Raw genomic sequence first — 18,230 nt, 5'->3', positions numbered from 1 at the left:
AGAATGTGCGGGAAAGAATAAAGACTGTTATCAAAATCGTTATCACCTGGGCTATAATTGGGGTGGGCCGGGATGCAAGAGGTAGGTCAGTTCTCTATGCTCCTTCGCAATCTCTCTCTTTCCTCTTCCACAGGTTGGCAAAGGCTGGCCTTGGCTCGGCTCAGGTTGGCAACACTGGGCCCTCGCTTTTCACAAGGGTTCCCACTAAAACAATCTCGTGTTTGGTACATTTGGTCATTTGGTCAGCCACCCATTTCTAGCACAACAAGCTGAAAAGAACAGCGTCTGTGTGAAGTTTCCTTTTCTGACCTCATTTTCCTTTCTTGTTCGGGGACGGCCCTGTTTTCTTGGCATCTGTGGACTCGCAGGAGCCTCTGTGCCCGATTTTCAAAGGATATGTACGGGCAGTCGGACAGCCTGGTCTGTGGGTGTCATCAATGGAGCCAGGCCTCTAAAAGCAAAAAATAGCTTAAAAAGAAGCTGTTCTAGAGGGAAGACATGTGCTCCATTTCCCCTCCACCAGACCCAGGACATGATCCCTCTCTTTTGTATGGAGTTCCAAAAGAACTTTGGGCTGAAAGCCCAAAAAGAGGGATATATCATAGTGTTAAAAATGGAACGTCACATGGAGAGGGTTCTTCCCTGGCTCCAGGCTCCCCCATCTCCCTGGGTCCTGGGAAACTCTACTTAAATCACCCCTGAAAGCCGGGGGCAGAATAAGCCTGAAGGAGTCTCTGTGTTTCCCATACCACTTTGGGAACTTCATGAAAACAATCAACCACCCACAATCCTGAAGGGCCAGGGTCTAGATGGATGGCTCCACGCCTCCTGCCGTGACTCCCAAGCCAGCCCGCTGGAGGCAGGAGGGTTCTAATGAGAAGCTAGAGGGTTTGAGCTAAGGAAGCCTCTATCTTACATGATTAAGATACAATTCTGCACAGAGGCCAGGAGGATGACTGCTAGAAGACATTTCCCGGTTGCTTTCAACTTAAAGATGTCAAGACACCCTTATGAATAGTTCTCTGAAGGGCATTGGGTTCTTAACCCCTAATTCTAACTTGGATAGATAGCAGTGCAGACTTTCAACTTTTCTTTTAGAAAATCCTTTGTCTGGAGGGGATTAGGGAAGTAGCCAATAATGAAGCCTAATCTGCTCACTTCCATTTAGAAGCTACTTTGTAAAGATTGGGTCAGACGTCAGTAACCTTTGGAAAGTGGTGAACAGGTACTGAAATCCAGACTGGTCCCCTCCAGTGTGTGTGTGTGTGGGGGGAGGTGAATCTGGGGAGAGGGAGAAAGAGAGAGAGGGAGAGAAAGTGAGAGAGAGAGGAAGAGGGAAGGGAAGGGAGGTGGGAGATGCAGAGAGAGGGTTGAGCCAAGACTGAGACAGGGAACAGACAGAGGAGGAGGAAAGGAAGCAGCAGAGGATTAGGAAAAAAGGCTGGGCTGATGGGATTGAGAGGAAGGCAGGAAAAACAAGGAGCCTAAGACTTGAGTCAGAAGTTAATGAACAGCTTTGGATTTTTAGGGGAAATAAAGAAAGCATTATGGGATCCACCCCCCCCCCACCCCACCCCATCCCTGCCTGCTGTGTTCACTTTACACGGTTTAATGACCACCCATGCTCCTTTAGGGATGACTGGCCTTTTTAATTAGATGAGCTTAGGGGTCTGACAGGGCAAGGTGAGCAGTTTGGGAATGCCTGTGTGATGTGCTGGGGATGCAGGCTGGTTTTAGACAAATTGCCAGGAGTTCCCTGGTGGCTCCGTGGGTTAAGGGTATGGCATTGTCACTGCTGTGGCTTGGGTTGCTGCTGTTGCATGGGTTCGGTCCCTGGCCTGGGAACTTGCATATGCTGCAGGCAGAGAGAAAGAGAGAGAGAGAGAGAGAGGAGAGAAATTGCCAAAGGGCTTGGCTAGTTGGGGGGTGTGAGAGCTCATGCCGTCCTCGCTGTCCTCCTGGGGAATCTCAGCTGTGGCTGGTGGGCAGAGGGGGCATGTGAGGAGAGGATGGAGTGGGACAGAAGAGGGCAAGCAGCTGTGGGTATGACTTCCATGGGTCAGACTGTGGAGCAAATCCATGACTCAGACTTTTGCCTTCGGATGTGCCAAGTCCTGAATCACAGTTGACACCAACTGGATTCCCTGTGCCTTCTCTGTCCAACCCGATTTCCACGGGAGGGGAGAGGGTCCACCACTCATGAGGTCATACTTTCCAGGGTACACAGTGAGCAGGAGCACGGAGGGGACCAGAGAACGGAGCAGCTGCCCTGGGGTGAACGTGCCTAATTCATCCATAGATGTGCACCCCATGCGGAGACCCCGTCTCCTCCATACCGGTCCCCCTCCTTCTTGTTTCCAAGAAACATTTTCCAGCTGGAAAACCTTAGAATCTCAAAAAACAAGTATCCCAAGGGGAAAAGTATGAGGTGTTCTTAACTAAAGAAGCATAAAAGAAAATAAAACATAAATGAAAGTGACAAATGGAGGAGGGAAGCCTGGAGGATTTACAGTTGGATTCTGTTTCTGCAACAGATTCCATGTAACAACTAAAATAACATCAATTGGTTTGAAACCAAGGTGTTTCAGGGAGAAGCTCATCTTCTAAAACTGACATTAAGCAGATGTCTTGCTGAGCCCTCTTCTTCCCTCCTCCCCAAATGACTCAATTTGTGCTACCTTTTTCTTCATCATCCCGTTCCTTTTGCAGTTCAAAGCAGCATCGCCCATGATGCCTTGGGGAAAAGCTCAGTGTCCCCAGCAGACATCCTGCAAGCCTTTGTCTACTTGTCCCCAACTCATGAAGGGTCCAGCGAGTGCATGCAGCTTTAGAAAACGGCTGTACGGAAATGGGGTCCCTACCAAGCAGCCTTGGGGGCCACAAATGTCTTCCAGATGCCTGCAGAACCGCAAGACCTTCAAAGGCCCATGCTGGATGCTAAATATTCTCAGCCTCCCCTCTGCCTTGTAACTGTCATCATAAAATTCATTACGGAAAGACGCTGGACTTTGATACATCTGCTTTTGCGGGTGAGACCTCTCAGGCACCCCAGGCCTATGCCAACAATGTCAAGTTGCTCAGACAATTATATACCCTGCTTAATGGTTGATAATTACACCGTTACTGGGATTGCCAAGAGAAAACAATGATTAAGACTATTTACAGCCCGCACACACAAATCCTTCCTCTCCCTTCCTGAGCAGGCCTTGCCTTGGCCTGCGTGGTGTCCATGGTAACCAAACAGGAAGCCTACCTTTAGGAAAGGCACTTGCAATAATAATCGGGAGATGTATAGAGTGTGGGGAGGCTGGGGGGAGGGGAGGAAGGGATCCTCAGCCATGCAAAACCCTGCGAAGGAGTGACTCAGCTAGAAAAGCCCCATTTGCTAGGAAAAAAAAAACCCTCGCCACCAGGGTTCCCCGCTGTGGCTGACCCCAGAGTGAGGCAGGCTGACTTTAATTGGGATGAAAACACTGACAATGAATGGAGGGAAGCTCCCTGTTCCTGGGTGTAGACAGGTATGTATTTATGCAACAGGGTTTGTGCAAAAGGAGGAGATGAAAGGCATGTGCTGTATTTTCAATACAGGAGGTGGGTATGGGCTCCTCCTCGCCCGTTTCTTCTTTCCACTTTGATCATACCTTTCTCTGCAAAGAAAAAATGTGTCCTTCCAAGGAACTGCTGTAGCCCCAGGAGCAAAAGAGGGTGCTAAAGACCCCATGCCAGGAGGAAACAGGGAGGGGCCCAGGGGTACCTGCCCACCCCACACCTAGCTGTGCTGAGCAGATGCCCTGAGATGCGGGGACCAGGGAAACGGTGGCCATGGGGCCCCGCTTCTTGGACGGGGCACAGCTCCGTGCTGAGAGGGAGAATGGCTGGTATTTAAAAATAACGGAGGCTCCCAGCAGGGCCATCCACCCTATTGGCAGCCCGGCTCTGTGCCGGGCCTGGCTGAGAGCTAGTTCTGAGGCACAAAGCCCGCGCCCCAGGAGCGGCTCTGAGACAGGAAAGCTTTGGCCTTCGGGCTGCATTTCATTCCTTTCTGGAAGGAAGAATCGTTGCCTGGTTTCCTGGTGACAGCTGGAGCTGTGCCAGACAGACTCCTACTAACCGATGGGAGCTATTTGTTCTGAGGCCTCACACTTACTGTGGTTTATCCCAACCCAGGCGCTAAGCCTTTTGTCATGAACTGCTGCTCAAGATTTGCTAATGTGCGCCGGCTCTGGATTTCAGTCGGGAGGGAAGGGAAGAGGACCGTGTCCAGTTGTGACACGGCAGCACTGGACCTCCCCTGCGCACCGGCCCCACTGCCCCAGGCCTCTGACCCCATGGCCGCCTCTGCTCGGAGAGGCCAGGCCGCCTTGTCACTGAGATCAGTCCCGGGAGGCTGCCAGGTTGCGTGGAGCGGAAGTGGGGTGGTCCCCACCTTTGGTGAGGAATGAAGCCCCTTCCCACTGCAGAAAAGAATCATTTCCCTTTTAAAAGGAGGGCCTTTTATGGTTCCTCCTGGAGAAATGGGAGTGATGAATGAAATCTGAGAGCGCGCTGGGACTTTCGTGGAAGTGTGATGGGGGTGCAATGAGGGCTCCTCAGGGAGGGCTGTCGTAACCCACCACGGAGACCTAGGACCAAGCCACAGGCCTCTTATCCACCCCACAATATGCAGGCTTAGATGCCTGTGTCTTCTCTAACCCTCAGTTTCCTCTTCTTCTTCTTCTTTTTTTTTTTTTTGCTTTTTAGGGCCATACCCTCGGCACATGGAGGTTCCCAGGCTAGGGGTTGAATCGGAGCTACAGCTGCCGGCCTATGGCACGGCCACAGCCACGCCAGATCTGAGCCGTGTCTGTGACCTACACTACAGCTCACGGCAACGCCAGATCCTTAACCCACTGAGCGAGGCCAGGGATCAAACCTGCAACCTCATGGATCCCAGTCAGGTTCGTTTCCACTGCATCACGACGGGAACTCTTCAGTTTCCTTTTCTAAAAAAGAGGGCCCTGCACATTCACCCTGTGCCTAGGGTTCTGGGAAGAAAGTCAAAGAGCAGGGCCTCCCTCCATCATATGGCCAGTGAAGGAGCAGTGGGGAGGGGATGCTGAGGACTGGCCAGCCCTGATGGCGAGCACGGCTCCTTGTTGCTGATGGATCAGGTTAACATAAAGCATTAAGATCCATCCTCATCACCAGCCATGCGGAGGGGCGGGGCAGGCCTTTGTACTCAAGGATGCTGAGGTCCAGTGGGCTAAGTGCCCTGCCCGGGGTTCACAGCGAGGATCAGCAGTGGGAACTCAGACTCCGGTCTGACTCCCCATCCACATTCCTCTCATACGCTGTACTGTGTGATGGGCACCAGTGTGTGACAGGGTAGGAGTGGTAGGGTGACAGGTGGGAGAAACACACCTTTAAAAGGAGGCAGCATAGCTGCTAGGCACCTGGGGAGAGATGAGGGTGCAGTCACAGGCTAGGGGGCACCACCGTGGGGAGGAGTCGGGTGCTCGGAGCCCAGCATCTCAACATTTGGATGCAGAAGCCAAAGATGGAGAAGTCAAGAGCTGGCCCAGGGCCATGTCATCACACCAGGACCGGGTCACAGGTCTTGCACGGCCAGTTCAGGGCTCTTTCCCCAGTCTCTGCCTCTGTGAGTTCTAGTTAAACTTTATCAGATGTGGTGCCAAGGTCTGTGGGGCCCAGGGGTCAGGAAAGCAGACAATTAATAACTGCAAGCTCTGATGCTGGCCGGGGTCAGCACACCGGGCAGTGGTGGATGGGAGCGGAGGGTAAGGCTCGCGGCCTGCTTCACCCAGCCCCATTTCTGGGGGGACCGTGAAGAGCCCACTAACTGTCAGGAACCGGGACCTATACCTATCCAAGACAAGGAGATTCCAAAGCGAGAAGCCATGCGGATTTCACATCTGCCTTTCTATGCACAGGGACATGCAGCTGGCCCCACGTCCGGACGAGGAAGCCCCTCTGTGCTTGCCATGAAGGGCGCTGCTCCTGGCAGCATTTGTGGGGAGGGGAGGGTAATGGGCAGAGGCAGTTACTCACCATGATGCCCGTGAGAAGACAGACACCTTTCCCACAGTATGTGTGGGGCACCATATCCCCATAACCAATGGAAAGGAACGTGATAGAGATGAGCCACATGGCACCCAGAAAGTTACTAGTTACGTCCTGCTGGTCATGGTACCTGCCGGGGGAAGACAGGAGTTAGTCAACGGAACAGCCATCCCTGGGTGTCCGGGCTCTGGGCAAACCTGGACAGAGAAGGAAGTGTGCTATTTTGCCGAGGTGGAGACAACAGCAATGATGGCACAGAGATCTCTCCAGGGGACCGAAGCCACCAGGATTCAGCCCACCCAGGTCCTGCCAGCGGCTCTCCGTCCATCCCTCCGTGCCTCCCCCTGCCCCCCACCATGAGCTTGGGCCCGGCGGTAAAATGTTTTGTCATGATTTGCACCATATTGTAGCCATCCTTTTGGTAAAATAGCTTTGGATGAAATCATGCAGTAATAAAATTTAGATTCTCCCTTCCAAGCTGACAGTCTAAATGTATGTGGATGTGATTAATCTGAAATCACAAGCTCCTGAACAGGGAAAATGTCAAAAAAAAAAAAAAATCAGCAAACACATTTAGCAATTTCCCGTAAGAAGGTTGATGGAGCCAAAGACTGGCACCTCCCAGGTGTCTGGAGGGAGGCTGCGGGAGCCAAGGCTCTGTTGGAGCTGTTTCCAGGGAGGCTCTGGGGTCTCCATGGAGGCACAGCCTCCTCTTCTGAGCTGGATGGAGGCTTGTGGCTGTCTTGTCCTGGGAGGAACCAGCTGGAGAGGTATCACCACCATCTCCTCTGCCCAGTGCCCTCTCGCACCCCATCCTTTTCCTCCCTCCCTTCATCTCCAAACACCAAGGCCCACTGTGTGCCAGGCTCTGTGCCAAGTACTGAAATAGAAAGATGAATAGGATTCAGCCCCTACCCTTAGGGTTCCCGGCCCAGGGGAGGGTTCCCCTGAGGATGCAGACATTTGGAGAAGGGTTGATAATAAGTGGGTAGACAAGGCACCTGGAGGATACGAGGGAAAGGGCAATGACCTTGACCCAAATGTAGAAAGGTTAGTCAGAGCCTTGAGTTCTCCAGGCAGGCCGGGGGAAGGGTGTTCCAGGCAGAGGGAAGGCAGCAGATAGAACATTCAAAATGTTCTCCAATAGGATGAGCCTGAACGATGGAGACATCACTCCTTGAAAAATCTCCCCGTTAGCCTCTTGGAGGCCACCGGATGGGAAAGTTGAGCTGGGGCCAGGGAGACCAAACCATCCCAGGTGGATAGAGCAGAAAGCCATTTAGGAACCTTAATCCATAGAACTGAGTTACCAACGAGGCTTACATGACACGCTTGGGATGGGGTCTGGCACAAGGAGGCCCCCAGAAAGTATTAGCTGCTACTGTCAGTGGTCTCCACACCTTTGGGCTGGTACCTGGTGGGCAATTGGCAAAGGTTGCTTTTCCTCCCCTTACCCACCTCCCCAGGTCAGTTGTACAGGAAAGGCTGCAGGTACAGGTGTATCTGGAGATGGACCTAAAAGGAGGCAGAAGTCTGCTAGTCAGAAAGGAGGTGGTGGGCACGGGAGTGGAGACCACCAAGGACCCAGAGTGGCCAATACTATTTATTTATTTATTTATTGTCTTTTTGCCTTTTCTAGGGCCACTCCCGCGGCATATGGAGGTTCCCAGGCTAGGGGTCTAATCCGAGCTGTAGCCGCCGGCCTACACCACAGCCACAGCAACGCCGGATCCTTAACCCACTGAGCAAGGCCAGGGACCGAACCAGCAACCTCATGGTTCCTAGTCAGATTCATTAACCACTGCGCCACGACGGGAACTCCCAATACTATTTATTGACTCTTACGGTATTAGTGGCAGGCACAGAGGACAGCCTACCGTGAGGCTGGCGCTTTGTATCCAAACACTCTAATTCTCACAACATCCTGTAGAGTATTTTTATAGGTAAGCAGCTGGAAGCACAGAGACATGGCGTCACTTGCCCAAGGACACACAGGAAATCATGAAAGCACAGCACATGCTCTTTTCACTACTTCCCTTACGTGCCTTGGGGGATGATGAGGAAGTTTTAGTGAGAGGAGGGCACCTGGGCTCCAAGAGCAGGTGACGAGTAGCTTTAGAGACCCAGGGTCTGATTTTGGAAGACCTTGAATTCCAGGATGAGAGGTTTGCATTTGGTCTTAGAGGCCTTGGAAGTGATTCTAGGCTCCTGAGATGAATGACAAGGCGACACAGCCCACTGGGAAGAGTGGTCTGCAGGTGATGAGCAGGATGTTTACAAAGATGCAACCCAGGGGTGGGGGTGCCAGGAGAGAAGCAAGTGCCGAAGCCAGGAGGGAGGTACAGGCAGCAGTTTTCATTGCCCACCTGAGCCTGGCCCTAGCGGATCCCGGTGAGCACGTCATTGGTGGGCTGTCCAGGCCCAGCTTGAGTCCTCTACCAGCAACCATAAGGGGGTGGCTTGAGCTTTTCATAGCTGTCTGCACAAGGGCATGCATGCCCGGAACTCCAGGGGGACATGTGGAGAGCAGATAACCCCTCCCCAAAGCTCTGCAGGTGCCTTGCCTGGCCTGCCCTCTCCTGCCTGCATCCTGGCTGTCTGCTACCCAAGGGCACCCTGGCTGTCTGCTCCTTCCACTTGGCCTCATCTCCCCAGGGCTGGGCCTGTGTCTGCTCATCTGGCCACCTAGGAGTAGCATAGGCTGGTAGCGCCCAGATCAGGTCCCCAAGATAGGGAATGTCCTGCCCCTGTCTAGGGCACCAGCCCTGTCCTAGGTCTGACGTGGTCCTAGATGGGCAGCCACCTTCCCTGTCCCATTCTCCCTGCCAGGCCCTGGGGGCTGATGCAGTCCCCTGCTGCTCTTGACTGGGAGCAATGGTGGCAGATCCTGGCTCTCAGTGGTGGGGACTCCTTCCCTGGAGGGATGGACTTTGGAGTCTATGAAGCAGCAAGACTCCGTGACCAATGGAGTGTGGGGACGCAGACAAAGACTTAAAGACAGCTCCGTGTCATAAGCCAGCAACGCATAAATGCATGATGTAGAGCCGAGCCGGGGCGGTCAATTCATCCAACATTTCATGGAAAGGGTCTTGGGTCAGGTGTGAGGATGGGGAGGTCAAGGTGATGGGTAGAGAGGAGGCGAGCCTGCGGACTCGGGCTCGGCTCCCCCGGCTTGGAGCCCCAGCTCCACCTTAAGCTGCTCCATGGCTGTGGGCAAATAACTCAACCTGTCTGTGACCCAGTTTCTTTATCTGCTGATGGGAGGCTTAAGGAAAATAATCCATCAGCAATATTAGCACAGTGCTCAGTCCCAGCTAAGCGTGCACTAAATGTCAGCAATTACTGTTGCTGAGAAGGGTAGGTGTTATCAGTCTGAGAAACAATCTACGGAAAAATGCAGGGGCAGGGGTTTACATGCAGTGGGGAGAGGGCCCCAGCAGGGGAGAGATGAAGATGAAGGAGCAGAGATGAAGCCACCTTGGTGTTTGGGCTGGAGAACCGTCTGATACAGGGATGAAAGGAATCTACTGTAGGTAGGCTGGACAAAGAAGGGACACGAGACACTTGGTATCTGAGGATGATTCTACTAGCAGCTACCTGCAAAACTTATCAAGAAGGCAAGCCCCAGACAGTGAGCATATCTAGACAGTTTGCAGGTGCCCAGGGAGAAGCAATGGAGAGACTTGAATGCTGAACCAAGGGGTTTGGATTTAATTTGCAGCCTGTCTTCTGTGGACATTACTCGCTGTGCTGTGGACACGGGTCTCTAAAATCTTGCTTTCCTTGCAAAAAAAGGCGGCTTAAACTAGTGTTCCCTAGCTGCTCGGCTGCCCTCAGGACCACGGCCCATCCTATTCATATGTGGGTGGACTCCGAGGTAAAGAGATTAGAACTCGAAGTAAAATTAAATAAGAGCAAACAGTAATCTGTCTTTTTAAAGTTGAAATGAGATGGACTGCTTTATTTTTCTCTAACTTCTCTTTGTGTTCTTGTGGATATCTTTTCCATTCACCATTTAAAATCCATTGGTGGAGTTCCTGCTGTGGCACAGTGGGTTAAGAATCTGACTGCAGCGGCTCGGGTTGCTATGGAGGTGTGGGTTCGATCTCCGGCCTGGCGCAGTGGGTTAAAAGATCCAGTGTTGCTGCACCTGCAGTGTAGGTCACAGCTGTGGCTCGGATTCAGTTCCTGGCCTGGGAACTTCCATGTGCCATGGGTGTGGCTGTAAAAAAATAAAAGATAACAGTTAAAAAAAAATGAAATCCACTGGTGTTAACTATGCGTGCTGAGCAGAGAAGCAGATCTTGAGGATGTTATTCATTCCTGGCTTATCAAACTTTGATGATCTCCCCTCTGGCAGGAGCTACAGAAGATTCAGAGATGAATTGGACACGCACCCTACTCTCCCGTGGCTTGGAGCATCGCCATGGAGATAAAACACGCATGCAGCTCCCCAAGCAGGAAGTGATGAGTGAGAGAGCCGGGCTGGTGATTCAGGACTGTGGGTGTGGAGAGGAGGGAGAAATTGTTTCCAAACCTATTCACAATTTTAGAGTGGTTTACCCTTGTCACAAATTCATGTACTAATCTCATGATATTTTTTGCAATAGAGATTTTTTTGAAGAAAAGAGTCCCATGTTTTTCTTTTAAGGGTGAAGGATGAAAAGGTGGGGGTTTAAAAGGGTTACTACAGTTATTAATTTATCATTAGGGTGTGGACTATGGTTTTTGATTTTTTTTTTTTTTAATGGCTGCACCTGCAGCATATGGAAGTTCTGGGCCCAGGGACTGAATCTGAGCTGCAGCTGCAACCTACACCACAGCTGTGGCAACGCTGGATCCTTTAACCCACTGCACTGGGCCTCAGATGGGAATAGCACACCGCAGAGATAAGCCAGATCATTAACCCACAGAGGAAACGCCTCACTTTCCAGTGTTATGAAATAAATGATAGATATGGAAGACTGTGTGGCTGGATAAAGATGGTAGATTAAACACACATGGCATTTTTGCCCTCTCTTCAGATCCCTCTGCAACTAACAGTTTTAGTTCCTGGCTTTTAAAAATCAGCAGACAACCAGGAGTCCCCAGATACCCGAGGAAAGTCGTCAACATTAAAGACGCAGACCAAATCAGTCAATTAAATAAACAAAGAAAAAGGACTCTGGCTCAAATACAGACCATTCACAGAGAAGAACTCTTGAAACAAATTGTATAATTAACATCCTAAGAGAGATAAAACAAGACATTGGACCCATGAGACAGGGATGGCACACTACACCAAAAAAGTCCTCCTAGATAGCTGGAAGAGAAATTGAAGAAGCATCCCAAAAGGCAGAAAAGACAGAGACAGAGATGAAAATAGAAGGAAATTAGTGAATCAGTCTACCAATTCAAATACCAAGAGTTTCAGAAAGAGAGAACCGGGGCGGGGGGGGAGAAAGAAGGAAAAGAAGGCAAGAAAAAATAATTAAAGACATCATTAAAAAATTTCCCGGAGCTGAAGGACACACATTTCTAGATCAAGGGCCCACTGTTCCCAGCACAGTGGATGGAAATAGACTCACACCAAAGCACATCATTGTGAAACTGCAGAGCACCAGGGAAAAGGAGAAGATTCCATGGAGCATCCAGAGAGAGAGGTCAAACCCAAGAATCAGAGGTCAGAGTGACTTTGGACATTTTCATGGCCACACTAGGAGATAGAGGGCCATGGAACAAAGCCTTCAAAATTCTGAAGGAAAATTATCTCCAAACCAGAACTGCAACCAGCTGAGGCTCTCAAAGATTTGCCACCTCTGCTCCCTTTCTCATGAAGCCACGGGAGGCTAGGTGTCACCAAAACAAAGGCATAAACCCAGAAAGAAGAAGCCCTGAGATGGAGGAACCTGTGGATCCACAGAGGAGAGAGGCCGGGGGTGACGGCCCTGGGGAGTCCTTGGATGACAGCCATGCACCAGGAGTGGAGGACCAGCCATCCAGACCGCAGCAGGTTGGATGGCTGTGGGAGCCATTTCTCCAAGAAGATGAAAGGGATAGAAAACCTGCAGTGCCTGAAGACATTCAAACAATGGCCAGCGTTTGGAGCTAAGTTAGTGATAAATGCACAGAAGACTAAGCAAATGAACAAATATGATAATTAACCAGGAAAAACAAAAAGTTCTGCAAAACAACCAAAGTTATCATTCTTTACTATGGAGGCTCAACTATGAATAGAGTCAAATTAGTGCTGGCTGAGAAATGTAAACACTAATTACGGATCTAACCCAAATTGTGATATAACTGTGAAAGGAGGGTGGGGGAACAAAATAAGTTGGACGGGAGGAAAGGGAACTAAGCCTCATCGTCCACAGTGGGAAGGGACTAGATGATGCTGAAACCCAAGCATCAAAGCGTAGCAATACAGAGAGATCCCTGGTGGTCTAGGGGTGAGGATTCCAGGCTTGCGCTGCTGTGGCCTGGGTCTGATCCCTGGTCTGGGAACGAGATCCCACATCAAGCTGCTGCGTGTAGCAGCCAAAAAAAAAAAAAAAAAAAAAAAAAAGTAGCAATACAAACATGTTATAAAGAGACAGGGAAGTAAAGATTAAAATTAATTTGCAAAAGGAGGTAACAATAGCTCCCCCTGGTAAATGGGAAAAACTGGTAGAGGACGGCAGTATAACAAAACAACTGGCATTCCCTTCGTGGCTCAGTGGTTAACGAACCTGACTAGGATCCATGAGGATGCAGGTTCGATCCCTGGCATCGCTCAGTGGGCTGGGGCTCTGCGTTGCCGTGAGCTGTGGTCTAAGTCGAAGATGAGCCTTGGATCCCGTGTTGCTGTGGCTGTGGTGTAGGCCGGAAGCTGTAGCTCCGATTGGACCCCTAGCTTGGGAACTTCCATATGCTGTGGGTGTGGCCCTAAAAAGCAAAAAACCAAAATAAACAAACAAAAAAACTGACTCTAAGTGTATGCAGGTAAAACTTTCATAAGAGTTCTCTTGTGGCTCAGCGGGTTAGGGATCAGGCGTTGTCACTGCAGTGGCTCAGGTTGCTGCTGTGGCACAGGTTCAGTCCCTGGCCAGGGAACTTTCACATGCATGGCATGGCCCCAAAACCACACAAAACCTTCCATAATATCAAACACAAAAATACAGCTGAAAGAAAAAACCAAAAACATATACATAATGTAAAATGAAGTTATGAAGCCTAAACATAAAATAAGCACCCTTGAACTCAAAGTCCTGTTGAAGCTACTTGTGTGTCCTCCCCATTCTCAGCCTCCCGTGTCCATCCAGAGATCTTCAATGTCCCGAATCTTGAGTTTATCATGAGCTTGTTTTTCTTCACAGGGCTTCTGCTTAGGTATGCATACCTATCCAAACAATATATCAGTAATTTTGCCTATTTCTGAATTTCATAAAAATGAAATACTACTGCAGGAGGATGATAGGCAGCCTCTAAAATGACCCTTGAACTCCATGTGCTATAGGGCAGCCAAAATAAAATAAAATAAAACGACCCCTGGTATTTCCCCACCTCCTGCCTGGGGTATTCACACACTTTTAATTTAATTTTTAAATTGTTTTATTTACTTTTTGTCTTTTTAGGGCCACACTTGCAGCATATGGAGGTTCCCAGGCTAGGGGTCGAATCAGAGCTGTAGCTGATGGTCTACACCACAGCCACAGCAACACAGGATCCGAACCAAGTCTGCGACCTACACCACAGCTCATGGTACACTGGGTCCTTAACCCACTGAGCAAGGCCAGGGATCAAACCCACATCCTCAGGGATGCTAGTTAGGTTTGCTAACCACTGAGCCACTGTGGAAACTCCATATTCACATACTTTTTAAATCTCCTACTTTAAAAAAATTTTCTTTTTATGGCTGTGCCTGCAGCATATGGAAGTTCCTGGGATAGGGGTCGAATCAGAGCTGCAGCTGGGGCCTATACCACAGCCCGGGCAACACCAGATCCAAGCCACATCCACTGCACCTTGTGGCAATGTCAGGTCCTTAACCCACTGAGTGAGGCCAGGGATTGAACCTGCACCCTCATGGACGCTATATCACATTCTTAACCCACTGAGCCACAACGAGAAGTCTTTAATCTCCTCCCTTTGAGTGTGGGCTGGACCTAGTAACTTATTTCTAAGGAATAGAATATGGCGGCAGTGATAGGTTATCACTGCTAAGGTTGGATTATAGGAAGATTGTGGCTTCTGTCTGGGAGATCGCCACCTTGTGCCCTTTGGAATGGCTTTCCCTTGGGAGAAGCCATCATGTGGTGAGGGACCTTGTCCTGCCCACAGCATTGTGAGTAAGCCTGGAAGCAGAAACCCCTTAAATCAAGCCTTGAGGTGAGACTACAGGCATGGACTACAATCTATGAAACCTTGAGCCAGAGGTTCCCATTTAAACTGTCCCTGCATTCATTAATTAATTAGTTAATTGGTCTTTTTAGGGCCGCATCTATGGTCTATGGAAGTCCCCTGGCCAGGGGTCGAATCCGAGCTTTAGCTGCCGGCTTATACCACAGCAATGCCAGATCTGAGCCACAGCTGCAACCAACACCACAGCTCACAGCAACGCCAGATCCTTAATCAGGACCAGGGATTGAACTCATCCTCATAGATACTACTCAGGTTCATTACCCCTGAGACACAACAGGAGCTCTAAGCTGTCCCTGAATTTCTGATGCATAGTAACTGTGAGATAGCAAGTGTTTGGCTTTTTGTTTTCTTTTCTTGTTGGTCATGCCTGCGGCATGTGGAAGTTACCAGGCCAGGGACTAAATCCATGCTACAACAGTAAAAATACCAGGTCCTTAACCCATTGAGCCACAGAGGTACTCCTGTTTGTTGTTTTAAGCTGCTAGATTATGGGGCAATTTGTTAGGCAGCAATAGATAACTAATACAATGAATCTTCTCTGAATTGCTCTTTTCCACTCAACATATATGTTGATATATGTGGCTAGAGTATACTCTCATTCTTGTACTATGATTCATCATATGAATATATCATTATTTCTTCATTCACCTACTGATGGATATTTGGGTGGTTTCCAGGTTTTTCCTCTTATGAGCAATACTGCTGCGAACATTCTTAATCACAGCTCCTGGCTATGTGGGAGTTTCTCTAGGACACATACCTAAGAGTGGATTTACTGGTTTGTAAGGCAAGTACATATTTAACTTCATTAGAAAATGTCAAGTTATTTTCCAAAATAGCAGTGCCACCAGGTTTCTACTGGCAGTGGATACGTGTTCCTGTTTCTTCGTATCCATATCAACACTTGCCATTATCTGACTTTAACTTTTGCCAAACCAGCGGGCAAAACTGTTATCTCATCATGCTTTCATTTCACTTTCCCTGATAAAGGCTGCAGATCCTTTTATATGTTTATTGGTCGTTCATGTTTTCTTGTCTTGACTTTCGGCCATTTCTCTATTGGTTTGTTCCTGTCTTTTTTTCTTATTGATTCTAAGTGTTCTTTATCTATTCCAGATAAGAATTTTGCCAGTTTTATGTGCTGCAAATACCTTCTCCCAGTTTATGCTGGGTCTTTTCTTTTTTTCTTTTTTCAGGTCCGCACTAGTGGCATGTGGAAGTTCCCAGGCCAGGGGTCTAGTTGAAGCTACAGCTGCCAGCCTACGCCACAGCCACAGCAATATGGGATCCAAGCTGCGTCTGTGACCTACACCACAGCTCATGGCAACGCCTGATCCTTACCCCACTGAGCGAGGCCAGGGATCGAACCTGCAACCTCATGGTTCCTAGTTGGATTCGTTTCCACTGAGCCACAATGGGAACTCCAGTCTTTTTATTTTCTTTATAGTGTTTTTGATGAATAGAAGTTTTGAGTTTTACTGCAGTAGAATTTATCATCCCTTTAGTTTATAATTACTGACTTGTGTAACTTGTAAAGAAATCCTCTCCTATCTGTAGTTAGAAGGCTTTCTTTAAATGTTTCTAAATATCACCTTTCATATTTAAGTCTCCAGTTCATCTGGAATTGATTTTGTGTTTGGTGTGAGGTAGGGATGTGACTTCATTTTTAAAAAATATGAATAACCAATTATCCCAGATCCAATTAACAAGCAGTCCATCTTTTCTCCCACTGACTCTTAATGCTACCTCTGTCACATAGATTATATGTGAAGGTGAAGCTATTTCTGGGTGCTCTTTTCTGTTCCATTGGCCTACTTGTCCAACCCTGGAGTTACTTTATAGTCCTCTTTGTAGCCTTTTCTAGGTACCTTCTGAGAGCCTAACACATAAAAGGGGCTCAGTAAATATTTGTGGAATGAATATGGCCTACTTGTTGCTTTTCCTGTCCCCCCAATGAAAGTGATGCTTGCGTTAGTAATTCAGTGATGCATGTTAAGGTGACTTCAGCTGTTCTCTTTGGCAGATAAACTTTTGTCAAAGTGGCTGCCAAATTCCTTGGGCTTGGAGTTGGTTCTCACTATTCCTCAGAACTCAGATCTTGACAGTAGCTGTGACCTAGCTCTTTTCACATGGATCTTAGTGATTTGGCGGCTCTAGCCATTTGTCCTGGATCTAGTTTGCTGGAAATTTTCAGGAATCAAGCCACATGCATTCTTTATCTTCACCTTCCAGTCATTCCCCAGCTTCACATAGTCAGTCCCTGGCCCCCACTGAGCTGCGGATCCTGTGCTTGCTCAGTTCTCCAGTGAAACACACAACCTGTACCTGACTTTCCCCCTTGGTGACTTTGATCCCACTGGCGCCTCCCTCCCCAGAACAGTCCTCTTGGCATCTTCAGTGGTTTGTTCTCCTGCCTTCCTTCTCCTCGGATCATCATTCTGGGCTTCTTACTCTGGCATCCTCTTCCACGTTGCTGTGCTCCAAGCTTGCTTCACATCTTTTTTGCTTCTGTCATGCCTGCTACCATCCTCAATGACCCCTTCTGAATGACCCTTCAATGAGCAGCACAAAGCCCCCCAGACCCACCCAGCCAGTGTGAGCTCTTTGCATCCAACCCCACACCTACTCAGCACGGCCACTCTCTGTTAGCTGTCTACACACTGCCTCGGGTAGGAGACCACCAGGGTGGACCATGGTTAGGTGTCATGGTTGACTACCCACGTTTGAATCTGGGTTTTGCTCCTTTAATATCTGCATGAACTTGTCCCCCATTTTCCCATCTGTCAAAGGGGATAATACTTGTACTAACTCACATACACTTACCATTAGGGTTAAATTAACTGATATTTCTAAACCATTAGAACAGTGCCTGCTGTATAGTTGCGCTAAAAGATGTTGGCTTTTGTTGTGCTATCACCATTTTTGTGTGTAAGTATGGACTTGTCATAGCAGAAAGAATAGCAGGATCTGGAGCTGAAGGACTGCCTTTCATGCCTTCATGGCTTTGTGACCTTGAACAGGATCTGTTTCCTTTTTAAGGAATCAGGGTATAATAATGCCTGACCTGACCATCTCACAACCGGGGAATGTGGAAGGGCTTTGTCCACCTGGAACATATGATACATGTGAGACTGCCCCTTGAAGACCAGCCTTCCAATGGGGGCTTTGTTCTGGTGACAAGGGACATGGAGGTAGAATAGGCAGCAGGCACTGCAATGTAAAAAAACAGTCATTCATTCCACCCAGTCATTCATTCCTCCTTTTATTCCTCCTCGGCCCACTGTTCTGGGTTGACAGCAGCCCTTCCTCCTGTAATTTGCACTTTGAACCCCTCATTGCTATCAAATCCTATCTGCTTCATAATATGTCCAGGGAGTTCCTGGTGTGGCTCAGTGGTAACAAACCTGAGCAGCATCCAAGAGGACATGGGTTTGATCCCTGGCCTCGCTCAGTGGATTAAGGATCCAGTGTTGCTATGAGCTGTGGTGTAGGTGGCAGGTGTGGCTCAGATCCCCCTTTGCTGTGGCTGTGGCATAGCCCGGCAGCTGTAGCTCCAATTGGACCCCTAGCCTGGGAACTTCCATATGCCATGGATGCAGCCCTGAAAAATAAATAAATAAACAAACAAATAAATAAATAAAACAACCAAAATTTGTCCAGAATCTGACCAGTCCCCACCACCTTTGCTGCTCCCACCTTGTCCAGGCCCTGTCCTGGGCAGATGCCAGCGTGTCCTGGTGTGGCAGAACACCTGCTCAGTCCCCTCCAGTAGGATGATGGCCAGGAGACTC

General features: G+C 49.1%; 1 protein-coding gene across 4 annotated transcripts in view; it reads right to left on the bottom strand.

Annotated features, from left to right (window-relative positions):
* KCNN3 (potassium calcium-activated channel subfamily N member 3) overlaps positions 1-18,230 on the bottom strand; it is a 190,298-nt gene that overhangs the window by 23,081 nt on the left and 148,987 nt on the right. For all 4 annotated transcript variants that reach the window (XM_047784446.1, XM_047784444.1, XM_047784443.1 and 1 more), the window contains exon 4: positions 6,049-6,190. In XM_047784446.1, the coding sequence (XP_047640402.1) occupies positions 6,049-6,190 (142 nt within the window). The remainder of the gene's footprint in view (positions 1-6,048; positions 6,191-18,230) is intronic.

This window comes from Phacochoerus africanus, chromosome 6, assembly GCF_016906955.1.
Source record: "Phacochoerus africanus isolate WHEZ1 chromosome 6, ROS_Pafr_v1, whole genome shotgun sequence".
Lineage (NCBI taxonomy): Eukaryota > Metazoa > Chordata > Mammalia > Artiodactyla > Suidae > Phacochoerus > Phacochoerus africanus.
Note: the sequence above shows the minus strand (reverse complement) of the source record. Positions and strands in the feature narration are given on the sequence as shown.